Source organism: Syngnathus floridae, chromosome 10 (assembly GCF_059516105.1).
Source record: "Syngnathus floridae isolate MCC-2025c chromosome 10, RoL_Sflo_1.0, whole genome shotgun sequence".
Taxonomy (NCBI): domain Eukaryota; kingdom Metazoa; phylum Chordata; class Actinopteri; order Syngnathiformes; family Syngnathidae; genus Syngnathus; species Syngnathus floridae.
The window spans coordinates 5741757-5769421 of NC_142422.1; the positions used below are offsets into that span (position 1 = coordinate 5741757).

Below are 27665 nucleotides of genomic sequence, written 5' to 3' on the forward strand. Positions count from 1 at the left end.
CACAGAAGAGACAAGCAGGACAATAAAAAAACAAACATGTAATCAATTTGAAATACATCATTTATGTGCATCCATTGAGTTAAAAACATTGGTTTGTTATTCCGAATGACGAAAAGGCATTATTTTGAAGCAGCATAAAACCTCTCACGCTGTACTTTACTTGTGATTGTGGCATTTGTCGTCTTTCTAAAATTGTTGCTGCGCCTTCATCATTGCAACGGTCACTTGAGCAAGACACAAAAACATGTTGCAAAATCATTGTTCATGGTGCACAAAAAAGGGAACAAAGCATGTGAAACTCAATATATCAGATGACTACTGCTAATGTGGCAAATGTCCTCAAGACACAATGTTGCTCCGCGTTCATCCTGTGAGGTATTCCTCGCAAAAACGATCAATTTCCAAGGCACAAGAACGACGGGGCTGCGGTGTTTTGCGTTAATGCTTGATTGCTTCATTGCAAAAGACCTAACGATACTTTACTCCTCATTGTACGTTTGACTTTGGATGTTCCACATAGGCTGATCATTTGGTGGCGGATTTTGTTACATTAGAGCACTCAGTTACACGTACAGTATTGTCTTACATGTGATAATGGCAATCTGTTATCACTAGAAGGAAAAGAAATGGTCAGAGGGCTGATAAAGACTAACTACCACCATATTCTTCGGATTTGAAATTAATAGATATAATTCATTAATTTATATTTAATGATCCCAGGCAGCAAAATTTGTATTTTAAGAACAGCTGAAATTTATAGAGGAATGTGGTCATATCCTACATAGTTCTTTAGCGTAGCTACTTTTTTCATTCACCGGAGTTGGAAAAATATAAGTTGACTTTCAACACTAATAGCACAGTTGGTTTTTGAATGCAAAGATCTCAAGCAATACTGTCATGTATTTTGAGTTAGTTGAGTTTTCTATTCTGGGAACATATAATACTCACAAAACCATAAGGATATTTGGCTTTCAGGTGAAATTTCAGGATGATTCTAAAATGCACTTTATTCACTTTATTTGAGCAATAAAATTTAAAACTGTCCAAATGTTCAACGTTTTGATATTTGGTAGCACATCTTACTGTTCTCTAACAAGGAGTTGAACGATACAATTCACAACAGGTGTTTGATGTACGGATGCACGAATATGTAGCGAGAGATGTATTTGTACCTGTTAATAATAATAATTCATTCAATTTATATAGCGCTTTTCAAGGACCCAAACACGCTTAATAGGTTGAATAAGGGACATAGAAAGGAGACGAACAGACACAAAGTAGGAAGTACATGTCGATCGATGCCAATAAATTGAACGTAGAACAAAAGATCGTCTCCCGTCTGGATTTACCGAATGCCTGAACGTGGCATATTACACAATACATGTCTTGCTTGAAATAGAAATGCTATTTAAAGATGCTGCTCACATTTGAACTTCATAACACCAAGACGACACCTCACAATTGATCAGCGCTGAGCTTTGAGTGTCACAGGGTGTCATCATCATGTTGCAACAGTAATGCCGAGAGACTGGAAGTGTCAAAGGAAGGCAAAGGATTGGATGTGGATCAAACATCCATTGAGAAGTTTGCCGTTTAGCTTCTTAGCTAGAGAACAGAAACTTGTGCAAAAGGTATTGAACCATTGAACAGTTGGACATGTGCATTCAAAAATTCAGGTCCAATTAATTTAACCTGCAAGTGAAATATAGATTTATCGTTAGCATTCACTCAAAAACCAAATAAATTTTTTGTGTGTATTGTATAGTTGATTAAAACAGTTTATATTGCTAACAGGAGAAAAAGTAAACAGAGTGAAATTCAGAGTGTTTTCACAGATATTATGAATAAATTAAATATGATTGCTAAATAAAATCAACTTACTACTTCTATAGTAACTGAAATAAAATTAGTGAATGTGTCGTTAATGCCCAATCGTTTTTCACGTTCATCGTATCCGTCCATCTGCTCCGAGTACATTTTGTTCACTGATGTCAGTTTCCAGCTCTTTGACAAACAAGCACGATATCTCAACCTGCTTCTTCATTGTTTTGTGGATCAAAGAGAGGCTACATTCCCTCAGCTTGGGTCTTGGACTGAATGTTGTCTATCTCCTGCACGTGGTCTGCAGTGATGTGGCCATAGCAACAGAAATCCACCCAGGGGTTGCCATCAGGCCACTAAGCCCAGCCTGGAGATCTTAGCAGAGAGGAAGGAGTGGACGATAAAGACGATTGGCTTGGGGCATGAGTGGAGGTCCAATTGCTGTAAGAGAACAATGGATACAGTGACATTCTGGACATGTAACATGAAACACAGAGGAAGCAAAATAAACAGGCACATCCTGAGTAAGTGTAAAAAATTACTCAGGCACATCCCAAGTGTAAAAATGACATTAAAAGGTCAACATTTCCCATTGCAACAAGGTTAAGACATTCCCATTAAAACGTGTAAGAACAAAAGACCTTCCTAACAATGGACCATTTCATGAATCAATGACTCACTTTCTTTCCTGAGGCCTGGAAGGAAGCTTTAACCTATAAATTCCCTCTTAAACCGCTGTTTGCTTCTTCCAATAAAACTTTGATAATGACAGCTTTTCTCCAGTAAACCACGGTGCATTAATTATAGTCTGTCTGCATGTTTACACTAGTCTGCTGACAACTTAAAATGCAATCAAAATTAATACGATGACACTGTTTTGAGACATATTGTAAAGAAAAAGGGGATGGATGCTAAACAGTACAGGGGCTGGTATCTGGTTGGAAATCGGCCAATCACAATCGGTGCTCGATCGATCGGAGCATCACTGGAAAATTGAGGGAGCAAAAAAAAAAAAAAAAAAGACCGGTGTCCACTCATCCCTACAGTAAAAAGAAAACGGATAATCAACCTTGAAGTGCAGGTATCCCTGACTTCAGTCCTCGAGTAGCATCAAGAGCTCCTTTGTTCGCGCTACAGTTTTGGCGCCTCAAGCAGAAACGGTAAACACCTGGATAAAGTGCTTGAGTTGACAAAATGTAATTTGAAGTCTGTCAGCTCAAAATGCACCTGCTATTGCTTTGGTAAAAAAAAAAAAAAAACATTACTTTTAGTATATACTCTATCTAGTGTATAGTTTGTTTCAAATCGTTTTATGGACTTTTCATACAGTACATGCATTGGGAAATTTGTTATGAAAAATGTAAAATACAGTACTTTATTTGTCTAAATTTAAAGTGGCATTTTTGTCATGTTGTTAAGTTGTCCATTCTTGATCTATGTTTTTTTAATCTGCATTGATAATTTATGAATTTTTGTGAATTTTATAAAACTGTATGGAATATGTTCAACCTAATTTTGAACGTGTGTGAAGAATTTTGGCATCCGCTATTTCAGAACAATAAACATACTCTAAGCTGTTAAAGGATAGGTTTATGTTTATAGTGCTGAAGCTGTCCAATAACAGTTTGGTGGTGTGTTTTTATGGAGCACAGTTTTTACCGTCCCTGACAAAACTCTGAATATGCAAATTATACGACGACTTCTACACGTACTTTCAAAAATATACGGAAATAAAACACAAAAAAATATATATATACTACAAAAATAAATAAAATAAATAAGAACTATAGCAAAATAAATATAATTAAATATTTATTCAATTATATTTGGTACATTTGTTTTAATTTATATTTTTATTTATTTTTGTTGTGGTAGTTTTGGTTCTCCATATGAAAGGATTGAACCGGGTTGGCAAGTGCATTCTTTTAACATAGCTCATATGCAGACCTTCAGTCTAATTTTCAGATAACTATTCTGGTCTGGTTCAGTCCACATCTCTCAACGGGAAAGGTAAACAGTCAAGAGCGGAGACAAATTTAGAAACAGACTGTGTCTGTGCCAAATAATGACAGTAAAGTCAACAAGATGAAGCAAAGGCCCAGCAGATTTGTCTTTCAAAAGTTGAGCTAATGAGCCATCAGCCAAATCCACAAGTGCCTTGGGATTTTGATGAAGCCGTGTTGACAATCACCCCTCATAGCCGACAACAGAGAATTTCCATTTTTACTGAGCTGTAAATAGGAATGAGACATTTGTATGGAGACAAAACATCTACATTTACATTAGCTAAATCCCATAAGCCATGAGGGTAATTAATTTAGTCCCTTTTAGCATTTTCACTGCTGTCTTTCTAAAAATTGTTAGCAAATGAAACCCACATTAATATTCATAGTGTCACCAAATGTTGATCAGGGGATGAAACAAAGTGACGGTTTCCAAAATGAAAATGCCAACATTTCGCAAGGCAATGGCACATGTTCCATTGATTTTTTTTTTTTTTTATCTTGACTGTAATTGGTCCTGACTTATTGGAAAAAAAATGCTACCTCGACTTGTTACGCAGTGATTGAATCTGATTAAAAGTCTCAAAGCATGGGAGTCTTGGGAGAGACCGCTAACTGCAGCTGATTTTATTTCAAGAGTTATTTTATGAGTCACCTGCAATTTTCCAACATATTGCCGGTTAATAGTTAGTCCAATAAAATACAGGTTAGTATTTTTATTTTCTGTTTGACTTCTTTTCACGGTCATAAAACCTAAACTATGATTGTTGCATGTAAACTTGTCATTTTGTGTTTTTAAAAGAAAAGAAAAGACTCACAATCTCCCCTTCCTTTCCTCCAAAGTCCAGGAACAGCATTCGAACTCCATCGTCTGATGACATCCTCAGTTTTTCGAAAGGGTAGGAAAGGAGCACTCGGATTTTGGTTGGACTATGGCGTCGTCCGTCGTTCCCGTTCTCAACGTCTTGGACTTTGGGTTCAGCCAACACGGAGAAGCCTTGCTCGTAGTGGATCACCAGCCGGGACTCCTGACCCAGGTAAAGACAACCTGAAAGATTTATTGCGAGTGTACATTATTTGAGTAAGAGCTTTTTTGTTCTCCATTTAAATTGTGGTTGTGGTGTAAAAGTTGGTTAACTTTTAAGTGACTTTTAATAGTGAAATCTAAAATGACATTTAAAAAAAAAACTCTGTAAATAATAACCCTCAATTGTTTCTATGAAACGGAAGGAAAAAAGTGAGTGGAAAAGTAGAAGTCATGCAGAAAGTTATTCCCACTATTAGAAGTTCAAATGTGATGTGTCCACTGTGACAAACATTTCCTTTATTTTTTTTCCCTTCTCTAATTTCCTCCAAAGAAAACAGAAGTGATCCTTCAAACGACATATTTTTTTCATGTGATTCATATTAAACTAGAAGGCATTTCAGGAAGTCACCGTCTTTAAACGAAACATTGCAATAAATCAAATAGCGAGATGGTCCCAGTCAGCAGTCATCTTAAAAAATATATAAAAAAATTCAATGTCAGAAATTCTGCTTGGGTATGTTAAACTTAACTGTATAAATGTTGACAGTCTTGTGCTTTTGAATTGTACTGAATTAATTTGAGCTGACTGGAGTATTAATTACATGCAAATGTAGATACAATGACTAGGCTACTTAAAAAGTATATTACAATAAATAGTTGGACCCTGAGTCTCAACTCTCATCTTCAACTGGCTCTCTTTAAATTAAGATTGGTTGAGTAATCTAGATATGGATGCCAATTTTCTTATGTAATGTAGTCCAAATGCTTCATAAAAGCGACCATAGCTCAGCGCCTCTTTGGAAAGTGTGTAATTAATCACACAGGCTCATCGCCATACTGTATGCTCCATAGTTATTTGTTATGTCACGTTTAATGCTGACTGATTATTTGCTGGCTACACGCACCATTGGGCATCATTTCTCTGTTCAGCAGCACTACAATCTCTCTTTTTCTGCATTTCATTTGCTTGTTATTTTTCACACAACAATGCTGCGCTTTTATGTCACATCTGTTTAACTGCCCCTCAGAGTCCATTGAAGTTCCATGATTTGAAAATCTTGACATCTGTCTTGGCACACACATAAAAGTTCCCATGCAGTTGTTTTTTTAAAAAATATAAACTTCTGAAGCTCCTTTCTCTTGACATCATTTCCTCTACTGAGCTGCATGTTTGGGCAAAGAAGGGGCAAAGAGCCAGAGGCAAGTTATTATCTTGCTATTGTTTACTGATAGCCAGAAAAGGATGTGCATACACTTAATGTGCACGCGCATGTGAGTGCTTGTCTACAGAGAGCCCATATTTGCGTGCTTGCGTGTGGTTACTCAAGTATGTGCACTGCAGCTCTCTGTAGCCTCTCCAAGCATCTTGTCTGACTAGGATGGGTTTTGTCGACAGTGAAACCTCATCTACTGTAGAACTAAATCTAGCTTCTCGTTTGATCACCGATCATGTGCATCACATTATGATTGAGCACATGGAAATTCTTTAATTTAACTAGTAGTTCAGATACCGCACATTTACATAGAATAATTTAGTAGAAAAAAAAACGGTATTGACACATCGTTTTACATGCGACTTGAACCCTTCCATGAGTTTTTTTTTTTTTTTTAATGATAAAAGCACACTGCTGAAAGAATTGGCTCACAATCGCAATCACTACACTTAATGTCACAGCCAATCATACCCAATTTGTCAGCTACGGCAATTTGCATTTCATTATTTGAGAACCACCCATGAGCACCAAACTGCAATTGTTTCTGACTGTGCCACATTGCCTTAAATTATTACGTCAAAAGCATGAATGGATAATTCATCAGTTGCTTGGATACCAGAGAACTGATTTGCTTCACCAGTTCCGCCTCCCAATCTCAAAGTTTTCCATCATTTGTTTAATGTGAACTACAACTGAGTGCAAAAAAATCTGACTTTGGGAAAGAGGGAAAGATGTGCTGGAGAAGAATGAAGAACAGATGAACAGCAACAATTCATCCACAATCCAGCCGGATGTTGCTCAACAACAGCAACAACAATGTCAACGTAACCCAAATTTTTACCTAAATCGGAACGTGACATTGTCGATCACTAACCTTCCTGACCACATATTCTTACATTCCTCTGATTTATTTCTTTAGTGTTTACACTCAGAATCCAGAAGATACTCTCAATCCCAATAAACATTTCTCAAACAGCACTTGAAATAGTACTTTTGCCATGTTTAGTGAAATGATTGGGAAAAACAAAAAACAAAACAAAAAACCCAGTTGATTATTTCTCATGCTGTTGCTAACACACATTTGGACCTTTACATCAAATCCATCAAAGTAGTCCAAAACGAAAGCACACATTTCTATGATGATAAGAAGGTCAAAAAATGTGCATTTAAAAGGTTGTGGAAGAAACATTAAATACATTGTAAAATGTTTCTGCATAATAAAGGCAGTTTTTGGCTCAATAGGCTACATATAATATTAAATGTGTGTACCAGATGCACTTTGGCATATTATTCTTGCTTCTCCTCCTCTACTACACAAAAAAAAACATTTGAATTGACTTATTTTGAACATATGCATCTGTTACACATGATTGAATTGAGGAACCTGCGTATTTCTGTTTTATTCAAATAAATTCAAATGGCTATTTTGTCAGTGTAACGTCACAAAGAAAGAAGTTGAAAAACCCTGGGCAGCATTTACAATATAAATTTCTTGTGGTTGCAGATTTAAAGTGAAACTATCCGATGACTAGCGACACGCACGCACGCACGCACAAACTGACACCGAGAAAGTACGAGAACATTTCTCAAGTGGCATCAACGGTCTTTTTTTTTTCTCTGATGGTAGGCAAAAGAGTGAGAGAAATTGTGATCGTCAAGCAAAAGTAACAGAGAGGATCTGATGTGATACATGCAGTAGATGCTAATTATAATATGCATAAACCATAAAAGCCTGTAATGGGACCACATTGAATTTTACTGTCATGTTTGAGCTTGGAAAAGATATTAAATGATGATGATGATTTTAGAAACTCGCCGTTCTGCACTTAGGGTGTCACAGCAGCGCTGGTAAAATATTGTAATTCTATACGTCCACTCAGAGAAAAAGACATTTGGTAAAACACTATAAGTCATACAGCTATTTATAAATCTGACTACTCCAGCTTGCCTCAGCTTTCCTTGTTATTATTTGCCTAGTTATTTTTTTTGTTTAATTAGCTTTCAGCTCACAAAATTGAATAACAAACATGAAAATAACTTAGATTTATAATATTTTTTTTTCTTTCCCAAAGATTTAAACAAAACAATAAACAAAACAAAACATTTACTATCTGATGAAATGTGAATATTACATTATAAAGAAAATAAGGATGTTTAATATATGTATAACATTCTAATATATTTAAATCAACTTGCATAATTGAGCCGTTAAGAACCGAATGCTGTGCAACCTTTAACTGGTGGAGTCTGTAACAACAATACAACCTGAATTCCAATTGAATGTTTGTTTTGCCCTTAAGGAACATTTGTCCACACTGTGTTAAGCTCTAAGTATAATTTGCATTCAGATGACAAATTCAATTCCTTCTCAGGATTTTCACATTGGAAAACTCAGTGACTTGATGTTTATTCTTGGTGTGTGACTGAAAAAAAAAAAGTCAGTCTCAGTCATTTAGCGCAAGTTGAGTGGTGAGATCTTTCCCAAGGAGTTTATATTATTCCGATACTTTTTTATCTAACCGGATTAATTATTTATCATCAGAGAACATTTCACTTGATTTCTTTCTAAATAATGCATGATTGCAGTTTAGCTTGAATAGGCAGCTGTTTGTTGTGCAGTTTTTTCCCCTCCACACATGAAACGATATGTGGTTTTTGTTTACCTTTGCCACCACTGTCCTTGTGTGAACTAAAAGAAATCAATAGATGGGAAAAAAAACTGTCAATTCTAAAACCGCTACAAAGCATGTCCTTCTGTCTAGACAACAATTAGTCATGGCTCTAAATACAATTAAGAAAAGTCACGTTTCCCCAAAACTAACCGTAAACAATATGACTGCAATAAAACACCTTTAGGTGTTTCCGTTTCGAAACTGCAGATGTGATCGAACACTTGCTGTGAGTGCAAACGCGACAATCAAATGAAGCAGAAATGACGAGTTACTGAACGAGTTAAACAAATTAACGAGTAGTATGTGAAGCTGGCATGGAGTGGATTTTACTGCCGGATACAAGAGGTCTGAAGTGAAACTTGGCACTGTGTGATGAGGGGAGGGAGTGGGGGCGGGCGCCCATGGGAGACGTGCAGTTCCCAGGACATTTTGTGCAGAGAGAGAAAAGGGAGGCAAAGAGAAAAGGGGGAGGGGGTACTGTTGGAATTCCCTTGACAGTAAATAAACAATTACAAACATGCAGAAAAATGCCCTTTTCGTCTATAAATAGCTTGTAAACATCTTCCATATGGCTCTTTTCTACCTTCTGTGGACGTTTGTGTTGACATTCCACATGGTGAGCTTGGTTTAATACTTTGTTTTAGGCTCGCAGCACTAAAGGCTGTGCGCCACGCATACCCTCGCCTTCTCGCGATGTGTGCTGCTGCAGCAGGCCTGAACACATCTGAGGAAGTGTTACAGGATCTAGCGCAGTGACCTGTGCCGCGTGATTTATTCCATCCTCGTACTTCCATGCATTTTTATCTCAATTCACAGAGGATATGTTTAAGGTGACGTTCATTTTAAAGAAGCTTTTGATTTTAATATGCAGGTATACCTTGTCTTACAATGTATGCAAATTATGAGAAATTGCTTGGTTGATTAATCTTTTTTTTTTTGCTTGGCTCTGTGTTGCAAGCCAACGGATAAGTGATGTTTCAAAAGAAGAGCCACAGATACAAAAGGAAGCAGATAGTCATGCGAGGAAAGTGGCTAACTGGAGGGGGAGTCAGAGCTCCGGATGTCACTCATTAAGGAAGTCTTTACAAATGCACGACTGTACTGCAATTATGAAGTATAAAAGGGGTAGGAAAAAAAACAAGCAATAGCTTCTTCCTTCTCCTTTTTTGAACATGTTGATTTATGTGCCTTATTTGGCATAACATGAAATTATGTGAAAATGTGAAAAAATGATTTTATGTTCAAAAATAAATTTCACTTCACTTCACTTCACTGCTATCTGTGTATATCTATATGACTTTTGAACAAGCTTATTGCTTCACATTCTTTTATGTTTTATTATAAATTACAACTAAAATTTGCAGCGTTACTGTGGGCTGGCCTCAAATGTTTCATTATTTCCATTTGTGGCATTTTAATTCATTTCAAAGCAGAGAATTGATTTTTAAATACATCAGCTATGAGATTAAACTAGAAATAAATTAGCTTTCTAAGTCAAGGTACCACTGTGTATACACATTTACATCATTGTCAGTGTGACGGCGCTGTACTCACTGGTACTGACTTCTTTGATCATCTCAGCTGATGCGTGACAGCCGTTGACTATTTGTCGAGTCCACAGGGATAAATCCTTGCTGGTCTCAGCTCGGAAAAGATGAGTCTCGATTCCAAGGCGAGTGCCGGTTCGAGTGGCAAAGAAGAGCTCGGTGCCTGAGTAAGGGGACCCCGTGTCAGGCCCAGAGTGCACCAGACTGGGGAGAACACAAACAGTCCAATTTGAATACACAGTGGATTTTGCAAAGACAAACAATCTGTTCCGAGACATTAGTTAACTTACAAAATGTTCTCATTTTAATCAAAATTTTCTCAGTGGAAGTAAATTAATTTCTTTCAGACTTAAATTATCTTAATTTACAGCCTTGCTGGTTCCATTTTAACATTCTTAACTGAGTGAGCGAAGCTTTATTTAATTTAATTTAATTTTATTTATTTATTTATTTATTTATTTATTTATTTATTTATTTATTTATTTATTTATTTATTTATTTATTTAACAAGTGATAGCAATGTACATTCTTACATCTCTAGCAAAGTGTACAGAGCTAGTACATGCTATGACCAGCAAAGTTGCATGGCTCATATTCTCCAACCAAATATATATCCAAGACCGCATTAAAAATATGCTGTTTGATAAAACAGACGGGGACCAAGGACTGTTTAAATAAATAATTTGTGAAACTTTTCAAAAACACAAACACCTTGAGGCTTTTGTACATTTCCATAAATCCTTGACACCCAACCATACATTTTTACACAGCAGCACCTCACGAGCACGTTTCAATTGTGTGGATGTGAAGATGGACACACCGCGTAGCTAGTAGAGGATACGTGTGTGCTGGACTCTGCCAGGCTTCCTTGCTCCGTGGCAGGCTGTCATAGAGCAGCAGGTCTTTGTCCGTCACCACCACCAGCACAGGTTTCCAGCACTGCTTCTCACTTTCACTTTGCTGCACAAATAAACAGCACACAGTTGAAAGCACTGAGTGATCCTACTTGGGATCAATAACAAATTGTGAACGTGAGTTCATCAGAACATTAAAAGATTGAAGTTAACACGTTATTCTTGTGTTTTCTATCAATTCATTTTCTGGTAATAGGTAATACCAGATGCCAGAGTTCAGACTTGCACAGATTATGGTCAGGTTGTGAGTTCAGCCAGCTGGTCTGGTACTTCCCCCGTGACCTTTGTAATATGAGCCTTGCAATATGTAAGGATGTTCCTGGACAAGTTCTGACTTGATTAGTTATTTGGACATTTCCACAACAAATCAGTGTGTTCAGTTCCCACTCAGTGATGATGTGATGATGAGTGTGAAAGGTTGTCTGTCCCATTAACAATATAAAAATCCATTCATTCTGTAGTTTGAGGATTGTTTTTAAACATTGGAACAATTGCTTCAAATGTTTATCTGTGCAGCCGTCCACTAAACCTAATGTGAATTTTGAAAATGTCACTGACTGTGCAAAGTACTGAAATTGTTCCTTACCAAAGTTACTCAAGCACAAACTCAAGCAAACAGAGAAGTAATGTTTATGGAATACAAAATTTGTATAACTGTGTTTACATGCAGACCGAACATGATTTGTTTTTCTCTTTGTTCGCAAGTCCATAACTGAAACGGAATGCCAGAGAAATATGATCCATTCGGGGATGTGTGATGGAAATGCAAATTCATTTCTGGTGTTTGTGCATAGGTACATGATTGAGACATTTGCTTTCAGGCAACCCCCATGCTTCAGAGAAACCTCTCTCGCATTTCCTTCAGAAGCCACACAGTTAATCCTTTACATCGAGAGCTCCCGTATACATATGCCACACATGGATTGGTATTTTCCGTTCCTAACTATTCTCATTATGAGACTTTATCAGCAACCTAGCTACGGAATCCTAAGCTGCTCTTTGAAGATCTGTCTTAGCCAATCACGTCGGAGGATTTTTCAGGATTAAAGGTCACCTTTTGATAATAATGAGAATTTGTTGCCAAGTAGCAATAATGGGTAGAATTTAAAGATGAAGTATTGCTAATGTTAGTAGGATACAATTGGACAGATCATTAAGGTGAGTGCGATGTGATTAGAAGCTTGCTTGGTGCATGTGGACGTTTTGTGTGTGGAGAAACAGTACACAAAACACACTTGCATCATTTCTGTAGGATTCTAATATTAAGATTAACCATTTAGATTAGGGGTATCAAACTCATTTTTGGCACGGGCCGCATTGTAGTCATAAATTCCCTTGGAGGGCCATTATGATTGTCATTGTCTTCTATATACAGTATGGACTACAAAAACAAACTGATGAATAACTAGTTTTGAAATCAGAGACTAGTAAAAACTGTTCAAATATTTTAAAAAAGTGAATGGTACTAAAAATTGCAAGCAATATCTAAAAAAATGTTTTAAACTGAAGACAATTTATAATTTAAGTAATGACACAAAGTTGAAATCTGTCATCGCGGGCCACATAAAATGATGTGGTGGCCGGATCTGGCCCCCGTGCCTTGAGTTTGACACCTATGATTTAGACTAACCCTATGACTGTGCAATCAATCACTGTGTCGTATTTTTTTCCAAATTTGTGCTAATGGTATAAGAGCCCAATCCTTTCAAAGAAGTTGGTTATAAAATGGAAAAACAAGTTTAGAAACACACCTTAACTCACACAATAAACAAAATCCAACTCAAACTGCAAGCACAAAAATAACACGAGATTGATCCACGGGTGATGGCTAGACAAAACAGGATGTCAACTTTCGAGAAACCACCACATTACATTCGCTGCTTACCTTCCCTGCCAGCCATCCCAGGTGTCGGATCTCTTTGCTGCCAGCAACCCCTGACCTGGTTGTGTGATGAATCACCTCGGCTAGTGCTTGCTGTAATGAGATGCCGTGATCATTTAGTACGTCTACATCGAGTACATCCCTTATATGTATATCATATCGTGTATGCTATAATTGCTGTGGAAATGGGCGACAGACCTGAGTCAGTGTTGATGTGACAGCATGCATTGTGGAGAACCAAGTGAGGGCAGATGGCTGGTCTGGACAGCGCAGTACCACAGTGTGTCTGGCATCAGGGGAGTGCAGCTCCACTTGTCTGGAGAAGGCAATTTTAGCATCAAAGTGAAGAAATCAAATGGCAGAGTACAAAATATGATTCTTTATTCTCTCTATATCTTTTTTAGCCTGAAGCCCCAAGCCAATCAAATGCTCTTGTTTTACGTTGAATTCTTAACTTCTTTGATCCTGGTTAAGATGCAATAAAGTTGCCGTGCTTTACAAAACCTCTGCAGGCCATTTCAAACAAATAGGCGTTTCTCTCTAAATTTCCTTCACTAATCTGCTTTTACCGTAAGGGAGTATTTCTGGCCTCCAAAGACATGTATCTATGGAATGCTTCTGGGCTTCAGCGAGCTGCTCTTTGATTGTGTGCTCAGTGAATGTGAATTTTTAAAAGAAAGGGTTCTTTGCCAGGCTTCATGGTGCATAATGTAACACGGCGCCATTTCAAATTGTTGCCATCATTCCTGTTCAATCCTGTAGAACAGTAGTCCCCAACCTTTTTAGCGCCACGGACCGGTTACGTGTAATATTTTCACGGACCGGCCTTTATATAAATAAATGATACATTTATATAAATAACTACTACATTTATAATAAATATATAAATATGATGAAATAAACTGATACGACTTGCATAAAAACAAGTATAAACGACATAAATTTGTTATTATTTATTTATTAGTAATTATTCATTAAATATTATTCTAACCCTCACCCTCAGCTTTAGTGAGGTGTATGGTTTTATGGGGCACATGAGCAACTGTGTTGTAAATTTTTCCATGATAAAATATTTTAGGTCTCTCCGGGATTTGAACTCTAGTCGCTAGGTTGAGAGTCCAGTCCTTTTTTTTATTTATTTTTTTAATTCAATGTTTTACCAGGTAAGCCATTTACAATGGCAACATGATATACGTACCTTCCCTGTGTTAAAGTGGAGGGTTCCATAGTGTAGTGGTTAGTTCTCTGGACTCTCACCCCAGCTAACCGAGTTCGAATCCTGGTTGCACCTAAAATATTTTATCATGGAAAAATTTGCAACATAGTTGCTCATGTGCCCCATAAAACCATACACCTCCCTAAAGCTGAGGGTGAGGGTGAGAGGTTTGCAGTTAGGGTTAGAGCAGAAGTTAGGGTTAGAATAATATTTAATAAATAATTTAATAAATAATAAATACATAATTACTTATAAATAAATAACACATTTATACTTGTTTTATACAAGTCGTATCATTTTATTTCATCTTATTTATATATTTATTGTAAATGTTTTAGTTATTTAGATGAATGTATTATTTATTTATATAGGCCCCCAACCATAACCCGTGATAACCAGTCCGTGGCGCAAAAAAAGATTGGGGACCACTGATCTATACGGGTTGCCTGTGAGCTGCTCCATTAAACCATATGCGTACCGTCCCTGCAACGAAACCAAGGATTCCATAGTGTAATGGTTAGTACTCTGGATTTACACCCCAGCAACCTGAGTTCAAATCCCAGTGAGACTAAAAACCTTTTATCATGGAAATATTTGCAACACAGTTGCTCGTGTGCTCCCCCATTTAACCTTATTTCCTTGTGAGCTGATCCATAAAACCATGTATATTCAACACAATGTGAGCGAGGGTTCCATAGTGTAGTAGTTAGTGCTCTGGACTCTCACCCCAGCGGCCCGGGTTCAAATCCCAGTGAAACCTAAAATATTTTATCATAGAAATATTTGCAACACAGTTGCTCGTGTGCTGCCTCATATAACAACCATTTGCTTGTGAGCTGCTCCATAAAACCATATACATTCCATGTAACATAAGCGAGGGCTCCATAGGGTAGTGGTTAGTACTCTGGACTCACACCCCGGCAACCTGGGTTCAAATCCCATTGGGAGCTAAAATGTTTTACCATAGAAAATTTGCAACACAGTTGCTCGTGTGCTGCCAATATAACTAAAGTTTAGGGCTAGGGCTGGAGTTAGGGTTAGAGTTAGGGTTAGTGTTTGAGCTAGGGTTAGGGTTTGAGCTAGGGTTAGGGTTAGAGCTAAGGTTAGGGTAAGAGATAGGTTTAGGGTTAGAGCCAGGGTTAGGTATTTTGAGCTAAGGTTAGGGTTAGAGCTAGGGAAAAGGTTAGAGCTAGAGTTAGAGCTCGGGTTAGGGTTAGAGCTACGGTTAGGATTAGAGCTTGGGTTAGGGTTAGAGCTAGGGTTAGGGCTAGGGTTGGGGTTAAGTTTAAAGCTAGGGTTAGCGTTAGAGCTAGGGTTAGAGCTAGGGTTAGGGTTAGAGCTAGGGTTAGGGTTAGAGCTTGGGTTAGGGTTAGAGCTAGAGTTAAGGTTAGAGCTGGGGTTAGAGCTAGGGTTAGGGTTAGCGTTAGAGCTAGGGTTAGGGTTAGCCCCAACCCTAACCCTAGCTCTAACCCTAAACCCAACTCTAAACCTAACCCTAGCCCCAACCCTAACCCTAGCACTAACCCTAACCCTAGCCCTAACCCTAACCCAAGCTCTAACACTAACCCAACCCTAACCCTAGCTCTAACCCTAACCCTAGCTTTAAACTTAACCCCAACCCTAGCCCTAACCCTAGCTCTAGCTCTAACCCTAACCCTAATCCTAGCACCAACCCTAACCCTAGCTCTAATTCTAAACCCAACTCTAAACCTAACCCTAGCCCCAACCCTAACCCTAGCACTAACCCTAACCCTAGCCCTAACCCTAACCCAAGCTCTAACACTAACCCAACCCTAACCCTAGCTCTAATCCTAACCCTAGCTCTAAACTTAACCCCAACCCTAGCCCTAACCCTAGCTCTAGCTCTAACCCTAACCCTAATCCTAGCACCAACCCTAACCCTAGCTCTAATTCTAAACCCAACTCTAAACCTAACCCTAGCCCCAACCCTAACCCTAGCACTAACCCTAACCCTAGCCCTAACCCAAGCTCTAACACTAACCCAACCCTAACCCTAGCTCTAACCCTAACCCTAGCTCTAAACCTAACCCAACCCTAGCCCCAACCCTAACCCTAGCTCTAACCCAACCCTAACCCTAGCTCTAAACCTAACCCCAACCCTAGTCCCAAGCCTAACCCTAACCCTAGCTCCATCCCTAACCCTAGCCCTACCCTAGCCACAACCCTAACCCTAGCTCTAACCCCAACCCTAGCCCTAACCCTAGCTCTAGCTCTAACCCTAACCCTAATCCTAGCACCAACCCTAACCCTAGCTCTAATTCTAAACCCAACTCTAAACCTAACCCTAGCCCCAACCCTAACCCTAGCACTAACCCTAACCCTAGCCCTAACCCAAGCTCTAACACTAACCCAACCCTAACCCTAGCTCTAACCCTAACCCTAGCTCTAAACCTAACCCAACCCTAGCCCCAACCCTAACCCTAGCTCTAACCCAACCCTAACCCTAGCTCTAAACCTAACCCCAACCCTAGTCCCAAGCCTAACCCTAACCCTAGCTCCATCCCTAACCCTAGCCCTACCCTAGCCACAACCCTAACCCTAGCTCTAACCCCAAACCCAACTCTAAACCTAACCCTAGCCCCAACCCTAGCTCTAAACCTAACCCAAACCCTAGCCCTAGCTCTATCCCTAACCCTAACCTCAACCTTAATCCCAGGGCTCGAGCCATCACCCTCAGTGAGGTGTATGGTTTTATGGGGCTGCACACGAGCAACAAATTTTTCCATGTCAAAAATTTTTGGTGCCACCAGGATTTGAACTCAGGCCGCAGGGGTGAAAGTCCAGAGCATCAACCACTACACTATGAAACCCTTAGTTGGATTGCAGGGAAGGTACATATATCAGGTCGCCATTGTAAATTGGCTTACCTGGTAAAACATTGATAGAAAAAAAAAAAGTATGGTTTTATGGGGCACATGAGCAACTGTGTTGCAAATTTTTCCATGATAAAATATTTTAGGTCCCACCAGGATTTGAACTTGGATCACTGGGGTGAGAGTCGAGAGCACCAACCACTGCAAGGAAGGTAGGGGGGAAACTTGTCACTTGACCGGGATGAGCGCCTTAACCTGAATTAATTGATCGTCGATAAAAAAAAAAAAAAAAAAATTCTCTGTGGTGGCTTGGCGGCCCGGTACCAAGTGACCCACGGACTGGTCCCGGGTTGCGGCCCGGTGGTTGCGGACCTCTGTGGTAGAAGGAATCATGTTAATAAAAACATCTAGGGCCTCAAAGGTGTTTCCCTATATGCAAGTGATGATTAATGCAAGCGTAACATACAGCCCACAGCTGAGGACAAGACCAGACGTGGTAAGTATTGAGCAAAAAAAAAAAAGTGGCTATTTGAGTACAAGTGAGAAAACCTTATTATGTCACACCCCCGAGCTATGCCAGTCTAACAAATATGTCTAGCAATAAACTTCCCACCACAAAAGAAAATCAATCAAAAGTACACATCACGAAGGTGTTATGCTTGGAGCAACAATGATAAGTGGGAAGCAAACAGGGAGGAAATGTTTAGTTTCGGCCTCAACACTCATCTGTGTGAGTACAACTGCATTCCTTATCTGCTGTGTTTACTATGTCGAACTCAATAGTCATCTGTTCAGGTGCTCCCATGGGTGGTGGAATGAAACCTCTCCCAACCACATGTGGTTTGGCTTTCTCTCTATTCCCTTTTTATGCACACACCTGGCACAGGAGACCTGGAAAAGCCCGAGAGAATGTGATGAATCTGCAATTCACCCAAAGTGGGACACACCACATACTGTACATCCGCTCCAGGTGTTACTTGAGGTTAAAAATACTTTCGGTGTTTTCCCGCTCTATTGTGGCTCATAGATTGTACTTTTGAGCATACTCACAGAGGAGCTGCTGTCTGCCACAGCTCAAGCCAGACACTCGCACAGAATTGGTGATGTCACCCATTACCAGGCACAGTACGTACATACAGTAACTCGCACATAGAGTCTACAGTATGTACAATTTTCTATTCATTTTATGTGTGCAAATGTTTGCGTGGGTTTAAAGTGTATTTGGATTAGTTGAAATGTGTTTAAAGCATGCGAAAGGGTTAAACTGTAAAATAATATAAGAAATAAAATGGAGGACATAAAAGAGAGTAAAAAGAAAGAAAAAAAATACTAATACCAATAAGTAGTTCAGAAAATTTAACACCTGCATCTTTTGAAAATTACATTCTAGAAAATGTGGAGGCTCAGCTTTTACCACCAAGCTGTGAAATGCATTTGCCACCCCACCCCAAAGTAAAAACTAATGAATTCACCCGTTGACACAGAAGTGCAAAATAATAAACAAGAACACAGTAGATAACATACAACCATACCATAATACAAACATCTGTACATCGAAATACTGTTGTAACGTTGGCACACAAAATTACGAGTTGGAATATTGACCCCAAATTCTCGTATAAACTACAGAGCGGTCAAGTGCAGAATATTGTCAAGCCAGTGAATGTTTAACCACCATGAGCCTCTCAAATTGTAATTGCAAGTCAAGTGAGCTTTGTCAAAGTGCAGCTAAGAGCGCCATTGCAATTTTTCCGGGGCGTGACAGTGAACATTAAATTTGGTTGATTGAGAAAAATATCTAACATGATTGTACTAAGCATTCCAGATCATTTCTTATTGATCTGATTCTATCATTAATCTATAAAAGTGGAATACTCTATACTTTATTTTAGACTAAGACACTAAATACTGCATATTCTTCACCTTAGATGAGACCCACCGATCTACAGGAGCAGTTAATCATTGTGTCAAAATGTAATATAAGTATGCACATGAGGAGGAAATGAGCGTAAAAAATTTGTATTCGTCAGCTACCTGTTGTCTGGATCTGCTGTGGTCATGGCTCGGGTTACGTAACACATTTTAAGTGGAATGCATCTCCTATCGCCTTGCAGGGACAAGGAAGGCTGGGGATGAGGAGGACTTCGACTTTCCGGGGAGGAAGGGGAGGTGGTGATGTGAGTGCTGCCGAAACGTGGCGACTCAGGTGGGGGGGTTTCCCATCCGATCTCTGACACAGGTGAGCCCTTTTTGACATACGGCGTGGCCTCTCGCAGGTACTTGACTAAACAGGGAAGAAACGGCAACAATGTCAGGGTTACTGCAAATGGTAACATTTACAGTATGAATTATGCACACAAAATAATTGAGGCAACACGGGAGCACATCTACCGCATCGTCAAAGGTTCTGGGGTTGAATCATAGCTAGACATGTTCTCTGTAGTTTCCTCACATACCAAAAAAATGAATGTTGGGTTGGCTGAAGACTCTATAACATAGGTACGCATATCATGATATTTCCTAATGAGCGCATGAACTGTGAATAAAAAAAGGAAATGAGACCTCAAGAGAAATACTGTAAACCACAGACCAAGCATGATGCTTAAAATAAAATGCAAAATGAGAACATTCAATCACTCCACCCAAATGTAAAGTGCTCTTACGGTGCAAGGCTCTACAAAGAAATCTACGCTCAGTGTTGATGAACACAGATTGTTCTAGAACGTCAAAAGACAGATCAAACACAGAAAGAGCGACACAGACGAGGCATGCATATTTCACGTAAGGGCTCAAATCCGCCTATATCTCACATTCTGAATCCTTGGTATGCTTGTTATGTGGAACAGACATATTCCGCTGTACTTGTTGTGTATAATTGGCAGATGGCCGCTGACATTTGGGATCCAGCATACAAAGTATTGTCAAGAGAGTCATGGTGAAACGGTAACAAGCCTAGCCGCCAACCTGTGGACGACAACAAGCAGGCATTCGCCACTGGAATCGTGGCTTTATGAGACTGTCCACAATGGCCCACCAAAGACGGCGTTTGCAAAACAAGAATAACTCACTGAGTCACATCAGCTATGTCAGATTAGAGAGCCAAATAAGGGCTGATTTATTCTAGCAGATGGTAAAAAGATGGTACATGATAAAGACCTCAGGTAACCTGCCAAATCTGGGACGTGACAACCGTGTCGTGCTTATTTCTTCATTCATGATGACAAGCAACGTTGGAAAACATAATAAATATACATATCTAAGCTCATATGTATCCAAAAATGTACAAAGCAATTGAAACCGGGAGACAGTTGCTAATTTGCAGTTCTAAAAATGACCCGAATCAAATTCATGTATATATTTTAAATCTCCAAGCAGATCTGATGTAATCTCATTCAAGTGTGGTCACAAATAGAGCTGCAAGAGTTCCTTTCATTGGTGAAAATGGTTACACTGTGCATGTCTGTGTGTGCATATTCCCACAGGTCCTGTTTCTGTCAAAGAACCAGCTCTGTGCCAGACTAGTATATAAATGGCAAGCAGTAAGAAGTAAATACAGTGGAACCTTACAATCACCTCCGGGATGTTTGCAGTTTGGAAGTCAAAACTAATCATCCAATTGAGGTCAAGTATATTTGAAAAACTGCTGCCATGTTAAAACTTATCACTTTGACGGCCCATGTGAAAATTCAAACAATAGCAACAAGTAAAGACTTCTAACCGGCAGGAGTAAGTTCAGCATACATTGTGACAGTCTGACATCCCAAATTTATATGACATTTAGAGCAGGTTTTTCCCGAAATTTATGGCGGGACTCCAACTTTTACGAGTTCTTTAACTGCTTCTGGAGATCGCTTGCATAAATAGCCTTTGCCAAATTGTTTCTCTAGTAACTACTCTGCATCTCATTTGGAGCTCACTCTTACAGTTCTTCTGATGAGTGACAGCCTACCACCAGCGACCAGCTGCTCGGCCCCCATTAAAAACCCCATTCGCTCGTCAAAAACCACTTCACTTGTTAAACTCTACTCAACCCCATCCAATTATACGTTTTGTAAATACGACATTTTATTTCCTCCGACGCTGAAGAGTGTCAACAGTAGCACCAGTTGTGCAATGACTTCATCAGTCTCATTAAATTGTTTTTTTGACAATTGCTTTTTTTTTTCTCTCGAAGTTGAGGGGACCTTCCATATGTTCTGAAAGGAAATTTTAATTGGTGAGCAAATGTAGCGGATAAAGGAGAAACGTCCTCTCATTAGGCCTGTGACGAGAAAGGTAAAAGTTGAAAGGAGAACAGAGAGGAGGCAAAACATTTTTTGGAAAAGTCTCCTGTGAGTGCAGAATGAAAGCTTCCCTTGTAAGCCCTACTGTATATCGCAGCTATACAAGGCTTTATTCACTTTTCACAAGACCTTCACAGCAACTGTTTTGGTATATTTGTTACAATTCGAGGAATCTTTCCTCGGAGAATGGCCGTGGTGTAACCTTCACCTTTAACAAGAACATAATGTAAGCTTGTCCCTGCAATGTGCTGCACATGAACAAAGACAGAAAGAATAATTATGTGTCATTTGTATGGAGGAAATGCACCCTTAAGTGCAGGCAGAAACTTAAGAAGCTTAGGACATACAATAAGAACCACAAAGCTGGCATCAACACATGTGACAATGAGAGATGACTATGAAGAAGTCTCTGACAAAAAAAAAAAAAAACACATACGAATTGGAAACAAAACAGACAGGACACAGCTGCTAGAAAACAGCGCCAAAATCCAATCTGATTCGGTGACTGAAGAATCTACCAATGAATTGCACATTGCTGTTTCTTCTATAAGGCACCAAAAAAACAAATCACCATGATTGAAAAAAAACAAGTTTATTTTAATAGTTTGGAAAGGATTGGCATTCCCCCAGTTCCTGTTTTCGCCAAAGGATTACAAACAAACTAAACGCTTCCAAGTGGCTCTCTCCAAGGAGGCCAACTGGAACAGCTGTCACTGAACCTCTAAAGTCATTCAAACAACACACTCAGATCAAGTAAAATGTTGGCATGTAAAAACATCCCTCAGCTCAGACAAGAAAAACCAAAGTCCTCTCTAAATGTTTGGAAGCTTAATCGACCTAGAAGTAAGAAGATGTTAAGATTGCGCTGACAAAACTGTGTACTGTGTCATGTTCAATGAAACCATTTTGTGTTGGCCTGAAGAATAAGCAAAGAAATACAACTCGAGTAATGAAAGTGAAGCCAACAGACTCCTTGGTTCTTCTGTTTGCGGGAATTTCAACGTGCATTCATCCAGAAGAACATTTCTACGATCAGAGGTTACAAAAAGAGCAAGCTCTGTTGTAGTTCAAACGTTAGAAATGCTTGATGGGGGCGAGGTCAGGGCTCAACTCAACTTTACATAATTATCATTCCGAAGGAGATTTGCTTTTCAGCTGCCGTCTACGTATGTTCAGTTGGTGTTCCGATGACGGTATGTCAATCGTATACCTCAGATCAAGTTTTGATCTGAAGACAAACCACTTAAAAAAAAAAATAAAAAATAAAAATTGGGATCTTGCCTGACAGATGATTTATGAATCAGTTCAGTTCAGAAGTGATGAGTCTCAGGACTCTCAACTCAACAGAGGTTTTACTAAATGGCAAACCATAACCCACTTTTTTGGGAATTGCATTTCCATCTGTAACAACCGAACTCCAACGCCGACCTCAATTCTCATTCTCACAGTGAACTGCTAATCAGTGAGCATCAACACATTACAAAGAGGCCAGTGGACTTGATGTCTCGGAGATGTTTTTCCATTCCAGTGAATCTGGCTTTAAGTTTTCCCTTCAAGTGTTCTACTGAAGTTACGTATATAAGCCTTCGGATAAGAATGAGTCTTCGAGTTTTGTAACAACCATTCCAGGAAATTGGGTCAAACAACAAAAGACATAAGAACAGTGATTACACCTGGAGGCAATGGGAGTTTGTCTTTCTCTTATGAAGCATCTCTGCAATCGGCTTGGTTGTGTAAGCGTACTGTACATAAAGCGGGGAATGAACAATTCCATTGAGCATTTTCAGCACAACAACACTATTGTCATTAATACCATCATCATCCACTCTGGCTTCCTCACTGAGTCTCAGACGTACACACGCATTGTGACTGGAACATCGGTCTAGACGACACTGACAATAACGATACAACGATGGGCACACTAACGCTGCCTCATCACACTTGTCAGGTGATGACAGGCGTGGATTGTTGGGTGGCAAATCGAAACGCTTGGAGGCCACTGACTCATATGCTTCCTGCTCAAGTAAGACAGATGTTTTGATTAAATTCTTTTTTTTAGTCTACCTTTCAATGCAGGAGACGGTGGAGTAGGTGGATAAAAAAAATGTAGTTCAAACTATTAAGATATATACATACCAATCAATTGCAAGTGTGGCTGTGCACCTAATGCACTGCTTAGTATTCAGCTTCTTGTTTTATTCATTTTATGGGCTGTAGAAGTTTGAAAAAGAAATTATGAAGATGATATAGCCTCAGTCGTATGCTTTTGTTCAGTATTAAAGACCTTTTGTTCTGTTAGTGCGAGAGCAGACAGGTGACCCATTTGTACAATTTTATTCAGAGTTAATCATTTTTTCTAAAAATGACATTACATGGTTTGGGGGTAAGGTTATGTTGATGTCGCAACTTGAACAGAGAATTGAAGAACTGAAAATACCTCGAGTAATCCCGAAGGGGGTTTGATGGGGGCAAGGTCAAGACCCTGCACGGGCCAGCAATGTTGTCCCATACCAAACTATTCCAAACATGTGTTTATGGCCCTTACTTTATGCAGTGGGGCAAAGGCTTGGTAGAGAAAGAATTATCTTTTCAAAAACATTGTTTGCTGAAGCTAAACCATGAGGCGTGTCCACAAACATTTGTCCTTATAGTGTACATTATATTTCTTAATCAATTGTTTGCTCACACAACCTTCAGCACACAACTGTCGCTTTTCGCAAACTTTCTTTCCATCTGCTTAACAAGATGAAAACATTGCTAAAAATACACAGCGATGTCCCACCTCTCCAATCGGTTTCTTCTTGATTTCTCTCTCATCCCAACTGCTGTTCTCCCGTTTCAGAAAACGACTTACAGTAAGGACTAAAGTGGAACTGTGGGAATATCATAGATCACATTTTTCATTGGGAATGAAACATACACGCTTGGGTAAATGGTTGACCGCATCCACTCAGTGTGCCACAAACTCCCGGCACTGGTGTACCCAGAATTACATCTACGTATCCTCGCATCACTTTCTTTTCCTTCCTCATTATCCCTCCTGCAGCTTTGCTCTCCCCATTGGTCTTTCTCCATTAAAAAAAAAAAAAAAATCACAATTCTGCTCCACGCTCTCCCCCGGTCCCACTGCTTCGCTCCCTTTGCTTATTTTTCTTATCAATTCTGCTTTTCCCCTCTGCAATGTATTCCCCTTGTTCCCCTGGGAAGGATCATCACTGTGGACGTGTGTGTGTGCATGTGTGTGTGTGTACGCACACGACCACGTGAGATACTCGTCATTCAAGAGTCCTCATGGGAACAGGAATATACTCAGAAGTGGGCACTTACATGATCCATTTTCCTGTGCCTGTGAGTATGTGTGCAAAATGATGTTCAGCCTTCAGAGTAATCTACTATCAGTGCAATTTTCATCTTCTAAAAGCAACTGTTTATGTCAGTAAACTCGCGACTGCATGAGTGAGTGAGATAGCAGGAAACTCAACTTATTTCAGCTTTGCATAGAAAAAAAGCAGCAAAGGGAGTTGGAACATGGAATGCCTGGTTGCATAAGAGCCTTCCTAGAGATGGAAGGCATTCATTATTTTTTTTTTCGCCAAATAAATGCAGTGGCACCTCCAAAGGCAACTCATAGATGATGTCACACCATGACCGCCATGATGGAGGTTTTCGGATTCTTTGATCATATGAGTGGTAACTATGACCAACCATTTCTTAGCTCTCACAAACAAAACAGAAATCGCATGATGAAAATCTATCAATAGGTTAAATGACTCGAACAGTCACCATCAAATCTTTTGTACCATAAAAACTAGCGTGTAAAAAACACAAATGTTCAGTTATTCAAAAAGAAGAAAAACTACATTAAAACAGGTACACACAAGTGGTAGCAGAATATAATCAGCCAATCTGAACTTTGCTGACTTTGATTTCAGGGGTGGCAAATTACAAAGCGATCAACCTCTGCTGCTGTGAAGTGACAAGTAGTTAAATTGCATTTTGATTAGATATATGGTCAAATGCTATGCGACCATGACATCAAATATAAGAATAAGTCTAAAGAAACATGATAGAGCTCAACACAACAAGCAATTTCCATGTCCTGACTGTTGTTATTAATCAGCACCATTCAAAGTGTGGGAAATAGATTGCATAGAAGTGAGAATTTTGTCCAAGGGGCTTAGTCCTCAGGATGCCTGCTGCTTTTATTGTATTCATCCAAACAGGGTGTGATTTATTGGCTCTCCAGGAAGCCAAATGAATGCAATCAACTGGCAGGGAGAAATATTCAAGAATTATATTTTGCATTTTTGAATTCTTGTAAGCACCCACATTTTTCTTGTAAATTTAAAAACTTGAGCTTACAAGTGTTTTGGATGCTTTTCTTGATGTGCAATCATGTTTGCTCTCCTGAGAATTTTTGGTAGAAGAGTCTGGTGCCATGGTTGATAGAGTTTTTTGCTTTGTTTTTGGCAGTCCACACACAGCCGCCCCCTCTGCTTTTACACTTCAGTGCACGTTGAAGGTCTCACGAGCTTGACGTAAAATTATGACACAAGGGAAGCTCTGCAATGGCAATTGGTGTAACACAAGTTACTAAAGACAACATATAAAGCACATGTAAACACAGCCTGTATAAGGTGTGCTATTGTTGAGACGATGCAAACTCATCTTTGACTTAGCTAATGTTGAGCTGTTCTTCAGATCATTTTAAGCAGCTGTTGCTGGTTGCAACAAAGTTGTGCACACCATTTCTACATGGTCCACAATTCTTGTGCTATCAATTAATCAACTAATTAATTCACACGTCCAGCTAAAACACATAGTTTGCAGGTCTGTGTTTAATGCTGTCATAAATATTCTGTAGCATGGCAGTATAGCAGGAGCCTATTTCTGTCGCTCAAAGTGCAGTTTAGGTCTGAAGCCAATCCCAGCTGACTTTGGGTGAGAAGACTGCCAGTCAATTGCAGGGTGCATACAATGAATTATTAACACTCATTTATACCTGTGTGCAGTTTCAAATGACAATATTCTTGGGGAGAATGTGCAAAATCCACAAAGGAAGGCTAGACCCAAATTTCAAACCCAGAACCTTAGAAAGATTTGTTTCAAGATTGGACGCATGGCCAGTGCACATGACCATTTGCTTCTCAAAATTGGCTGTAACATGTTTTTCTCAGACCAACCAATCATGGAATAACGCTGAGCTCATCAGGGGCAATCACCGTGAGGACAAACTGTATTTGAGCGATAATTGGTCAAAGAAAGATTCCCATAATTTTGGTAAAATCAGCCACTATTATTGATTCTGAAGGACCTGGGCAGATTAGATTGATAGAGGCATAAAATACTCTATTTTAAAGCTACAGTCTACATGTACTGAAAGCAGTCGAGCCAAAATACAAGCTATGAAATGAAAATACTTTTGAGAATAAATGAATAAAATGTCATGGAACAAAAATAGAATTTTGGTTTCAAAGTAGGTCAGTAGGTAGGATAGTGTTTGTCTTCCACAATTGAGCTTCTTGTTGCAGCCACTCACCACGTCAATCAACAGGATGGCCATGCTTACCTTCCAGAGTCACGTCCTTGCCAGCCCGTTTGAGCGCCTGCACCGCCTCGTCGTGGCTCGCGTCCCTCAGGTTGAACCCATTGACGGACAGGATGGCGTCCCCGACGTATAGCGCCTGCGTCTGGTCCGCAGCCAACCCCTTGAAGATCTTACTGATCAGGATGGGCATCTTATTCTCCCGGCCGCCTTTAATGCTGATCCCCAGTCCACCGACGTCCTGCTTGGTCACCTTGACGCACCGCTTCCTGTTGGCGATGGTCTCCGGCACGGGTTCGGGCAGGTCCGGCAGCCTCGGACCATTGTTGGAATTGTTGTTGTCAAGATAGGATCCATTGGTGACGACTCCGTTGGAGTTGACGCCGTCGTCCTCGCAGCTCAACGTGAGCGCCTCCTCGTTTAAGTGCGCCCAAACTTTGTGCCAGCGAGCCCGCACGAGAACCTCCACAAATCCACTCTCCTGCACGCTCGTTAAGACTACGGCCATGTTTGAACCATGTCTTCGGCACACGTCTTGCTTGCACCCGAGCTGCCGGACTTTGACCCGCACAACTTTTCTCCACGCGATGCTGTGCGAGCAGCACGTATTTTGCGGAGCACGCTTCCACAGGTTCTCTGCTCAGCGCGCGCGTGTTTGTGCGCGTGCATGTATTTGTAAGTGTATGTTGGGTGGAGTTTGCTGTCCG

At 39.7% G+C, this 27665-nt stretch overlaps 1 protein-coding gene across 1 annotated transcript; it reads right to left on the bottom strand.

The window, feature by feature from the left end:
- Positions 1-42: 42 nt before the first annotated feature.
- sntb1 (syntrophin, basic 1) lies at positions 43-27637 on the bottom strand. The gene is made up of 8 exons (XM_088387293.1): positions 26983-27637; positions 19165-19414; positions 13279-13396; positions 13084-13173; positions 11105-11244; positions 10292-10488; positions 4643-4872; positions 43-2262 (listed from the first exon to the last, which is right to left on the bottom strand). The coding sequence occupies exons 1-8, from the start codon at positions 27464-27466 to the stop codon at positions 2170-2172; spliced, it is 1602 nt and encodes a 533-aa protein (XP_088243419.1). The 5' UTR covers positions 27467-27637; the 3' UTR covers positions 43-2169.
- Between the last annotated feature and the right edge of the window lie 28 nt (positions 27638-27665).

What these genes read in the sequence shown, in the direction of transcription:
- sntb1 (XM_088387293.1), bottom strand. Translation starts at nt 27,466, where the DNA reads ATGGCCGTAGTCTTAACGAGCGTGCAGGAGAGTGGATTTGTGGAGGTT. An exon ending in TCACATCAACACTGACTCAG is followed by an intron (nt 13,174 to 13,278) that starts GTCTGTCGCCCA and finishes ATCTCATTACAG; the next exon opens with CAAGCACTAGCCGAGGTGAT. An exon ending in GATCAAAGAAGTCAGTACCA is followed by an intron (nt 4,873 to 10,291) that starts GTGAGTACAGCG and finishes TAAATCTTTCAG; the next exon opens with GTTGTCTTTACCTGGGTCAG.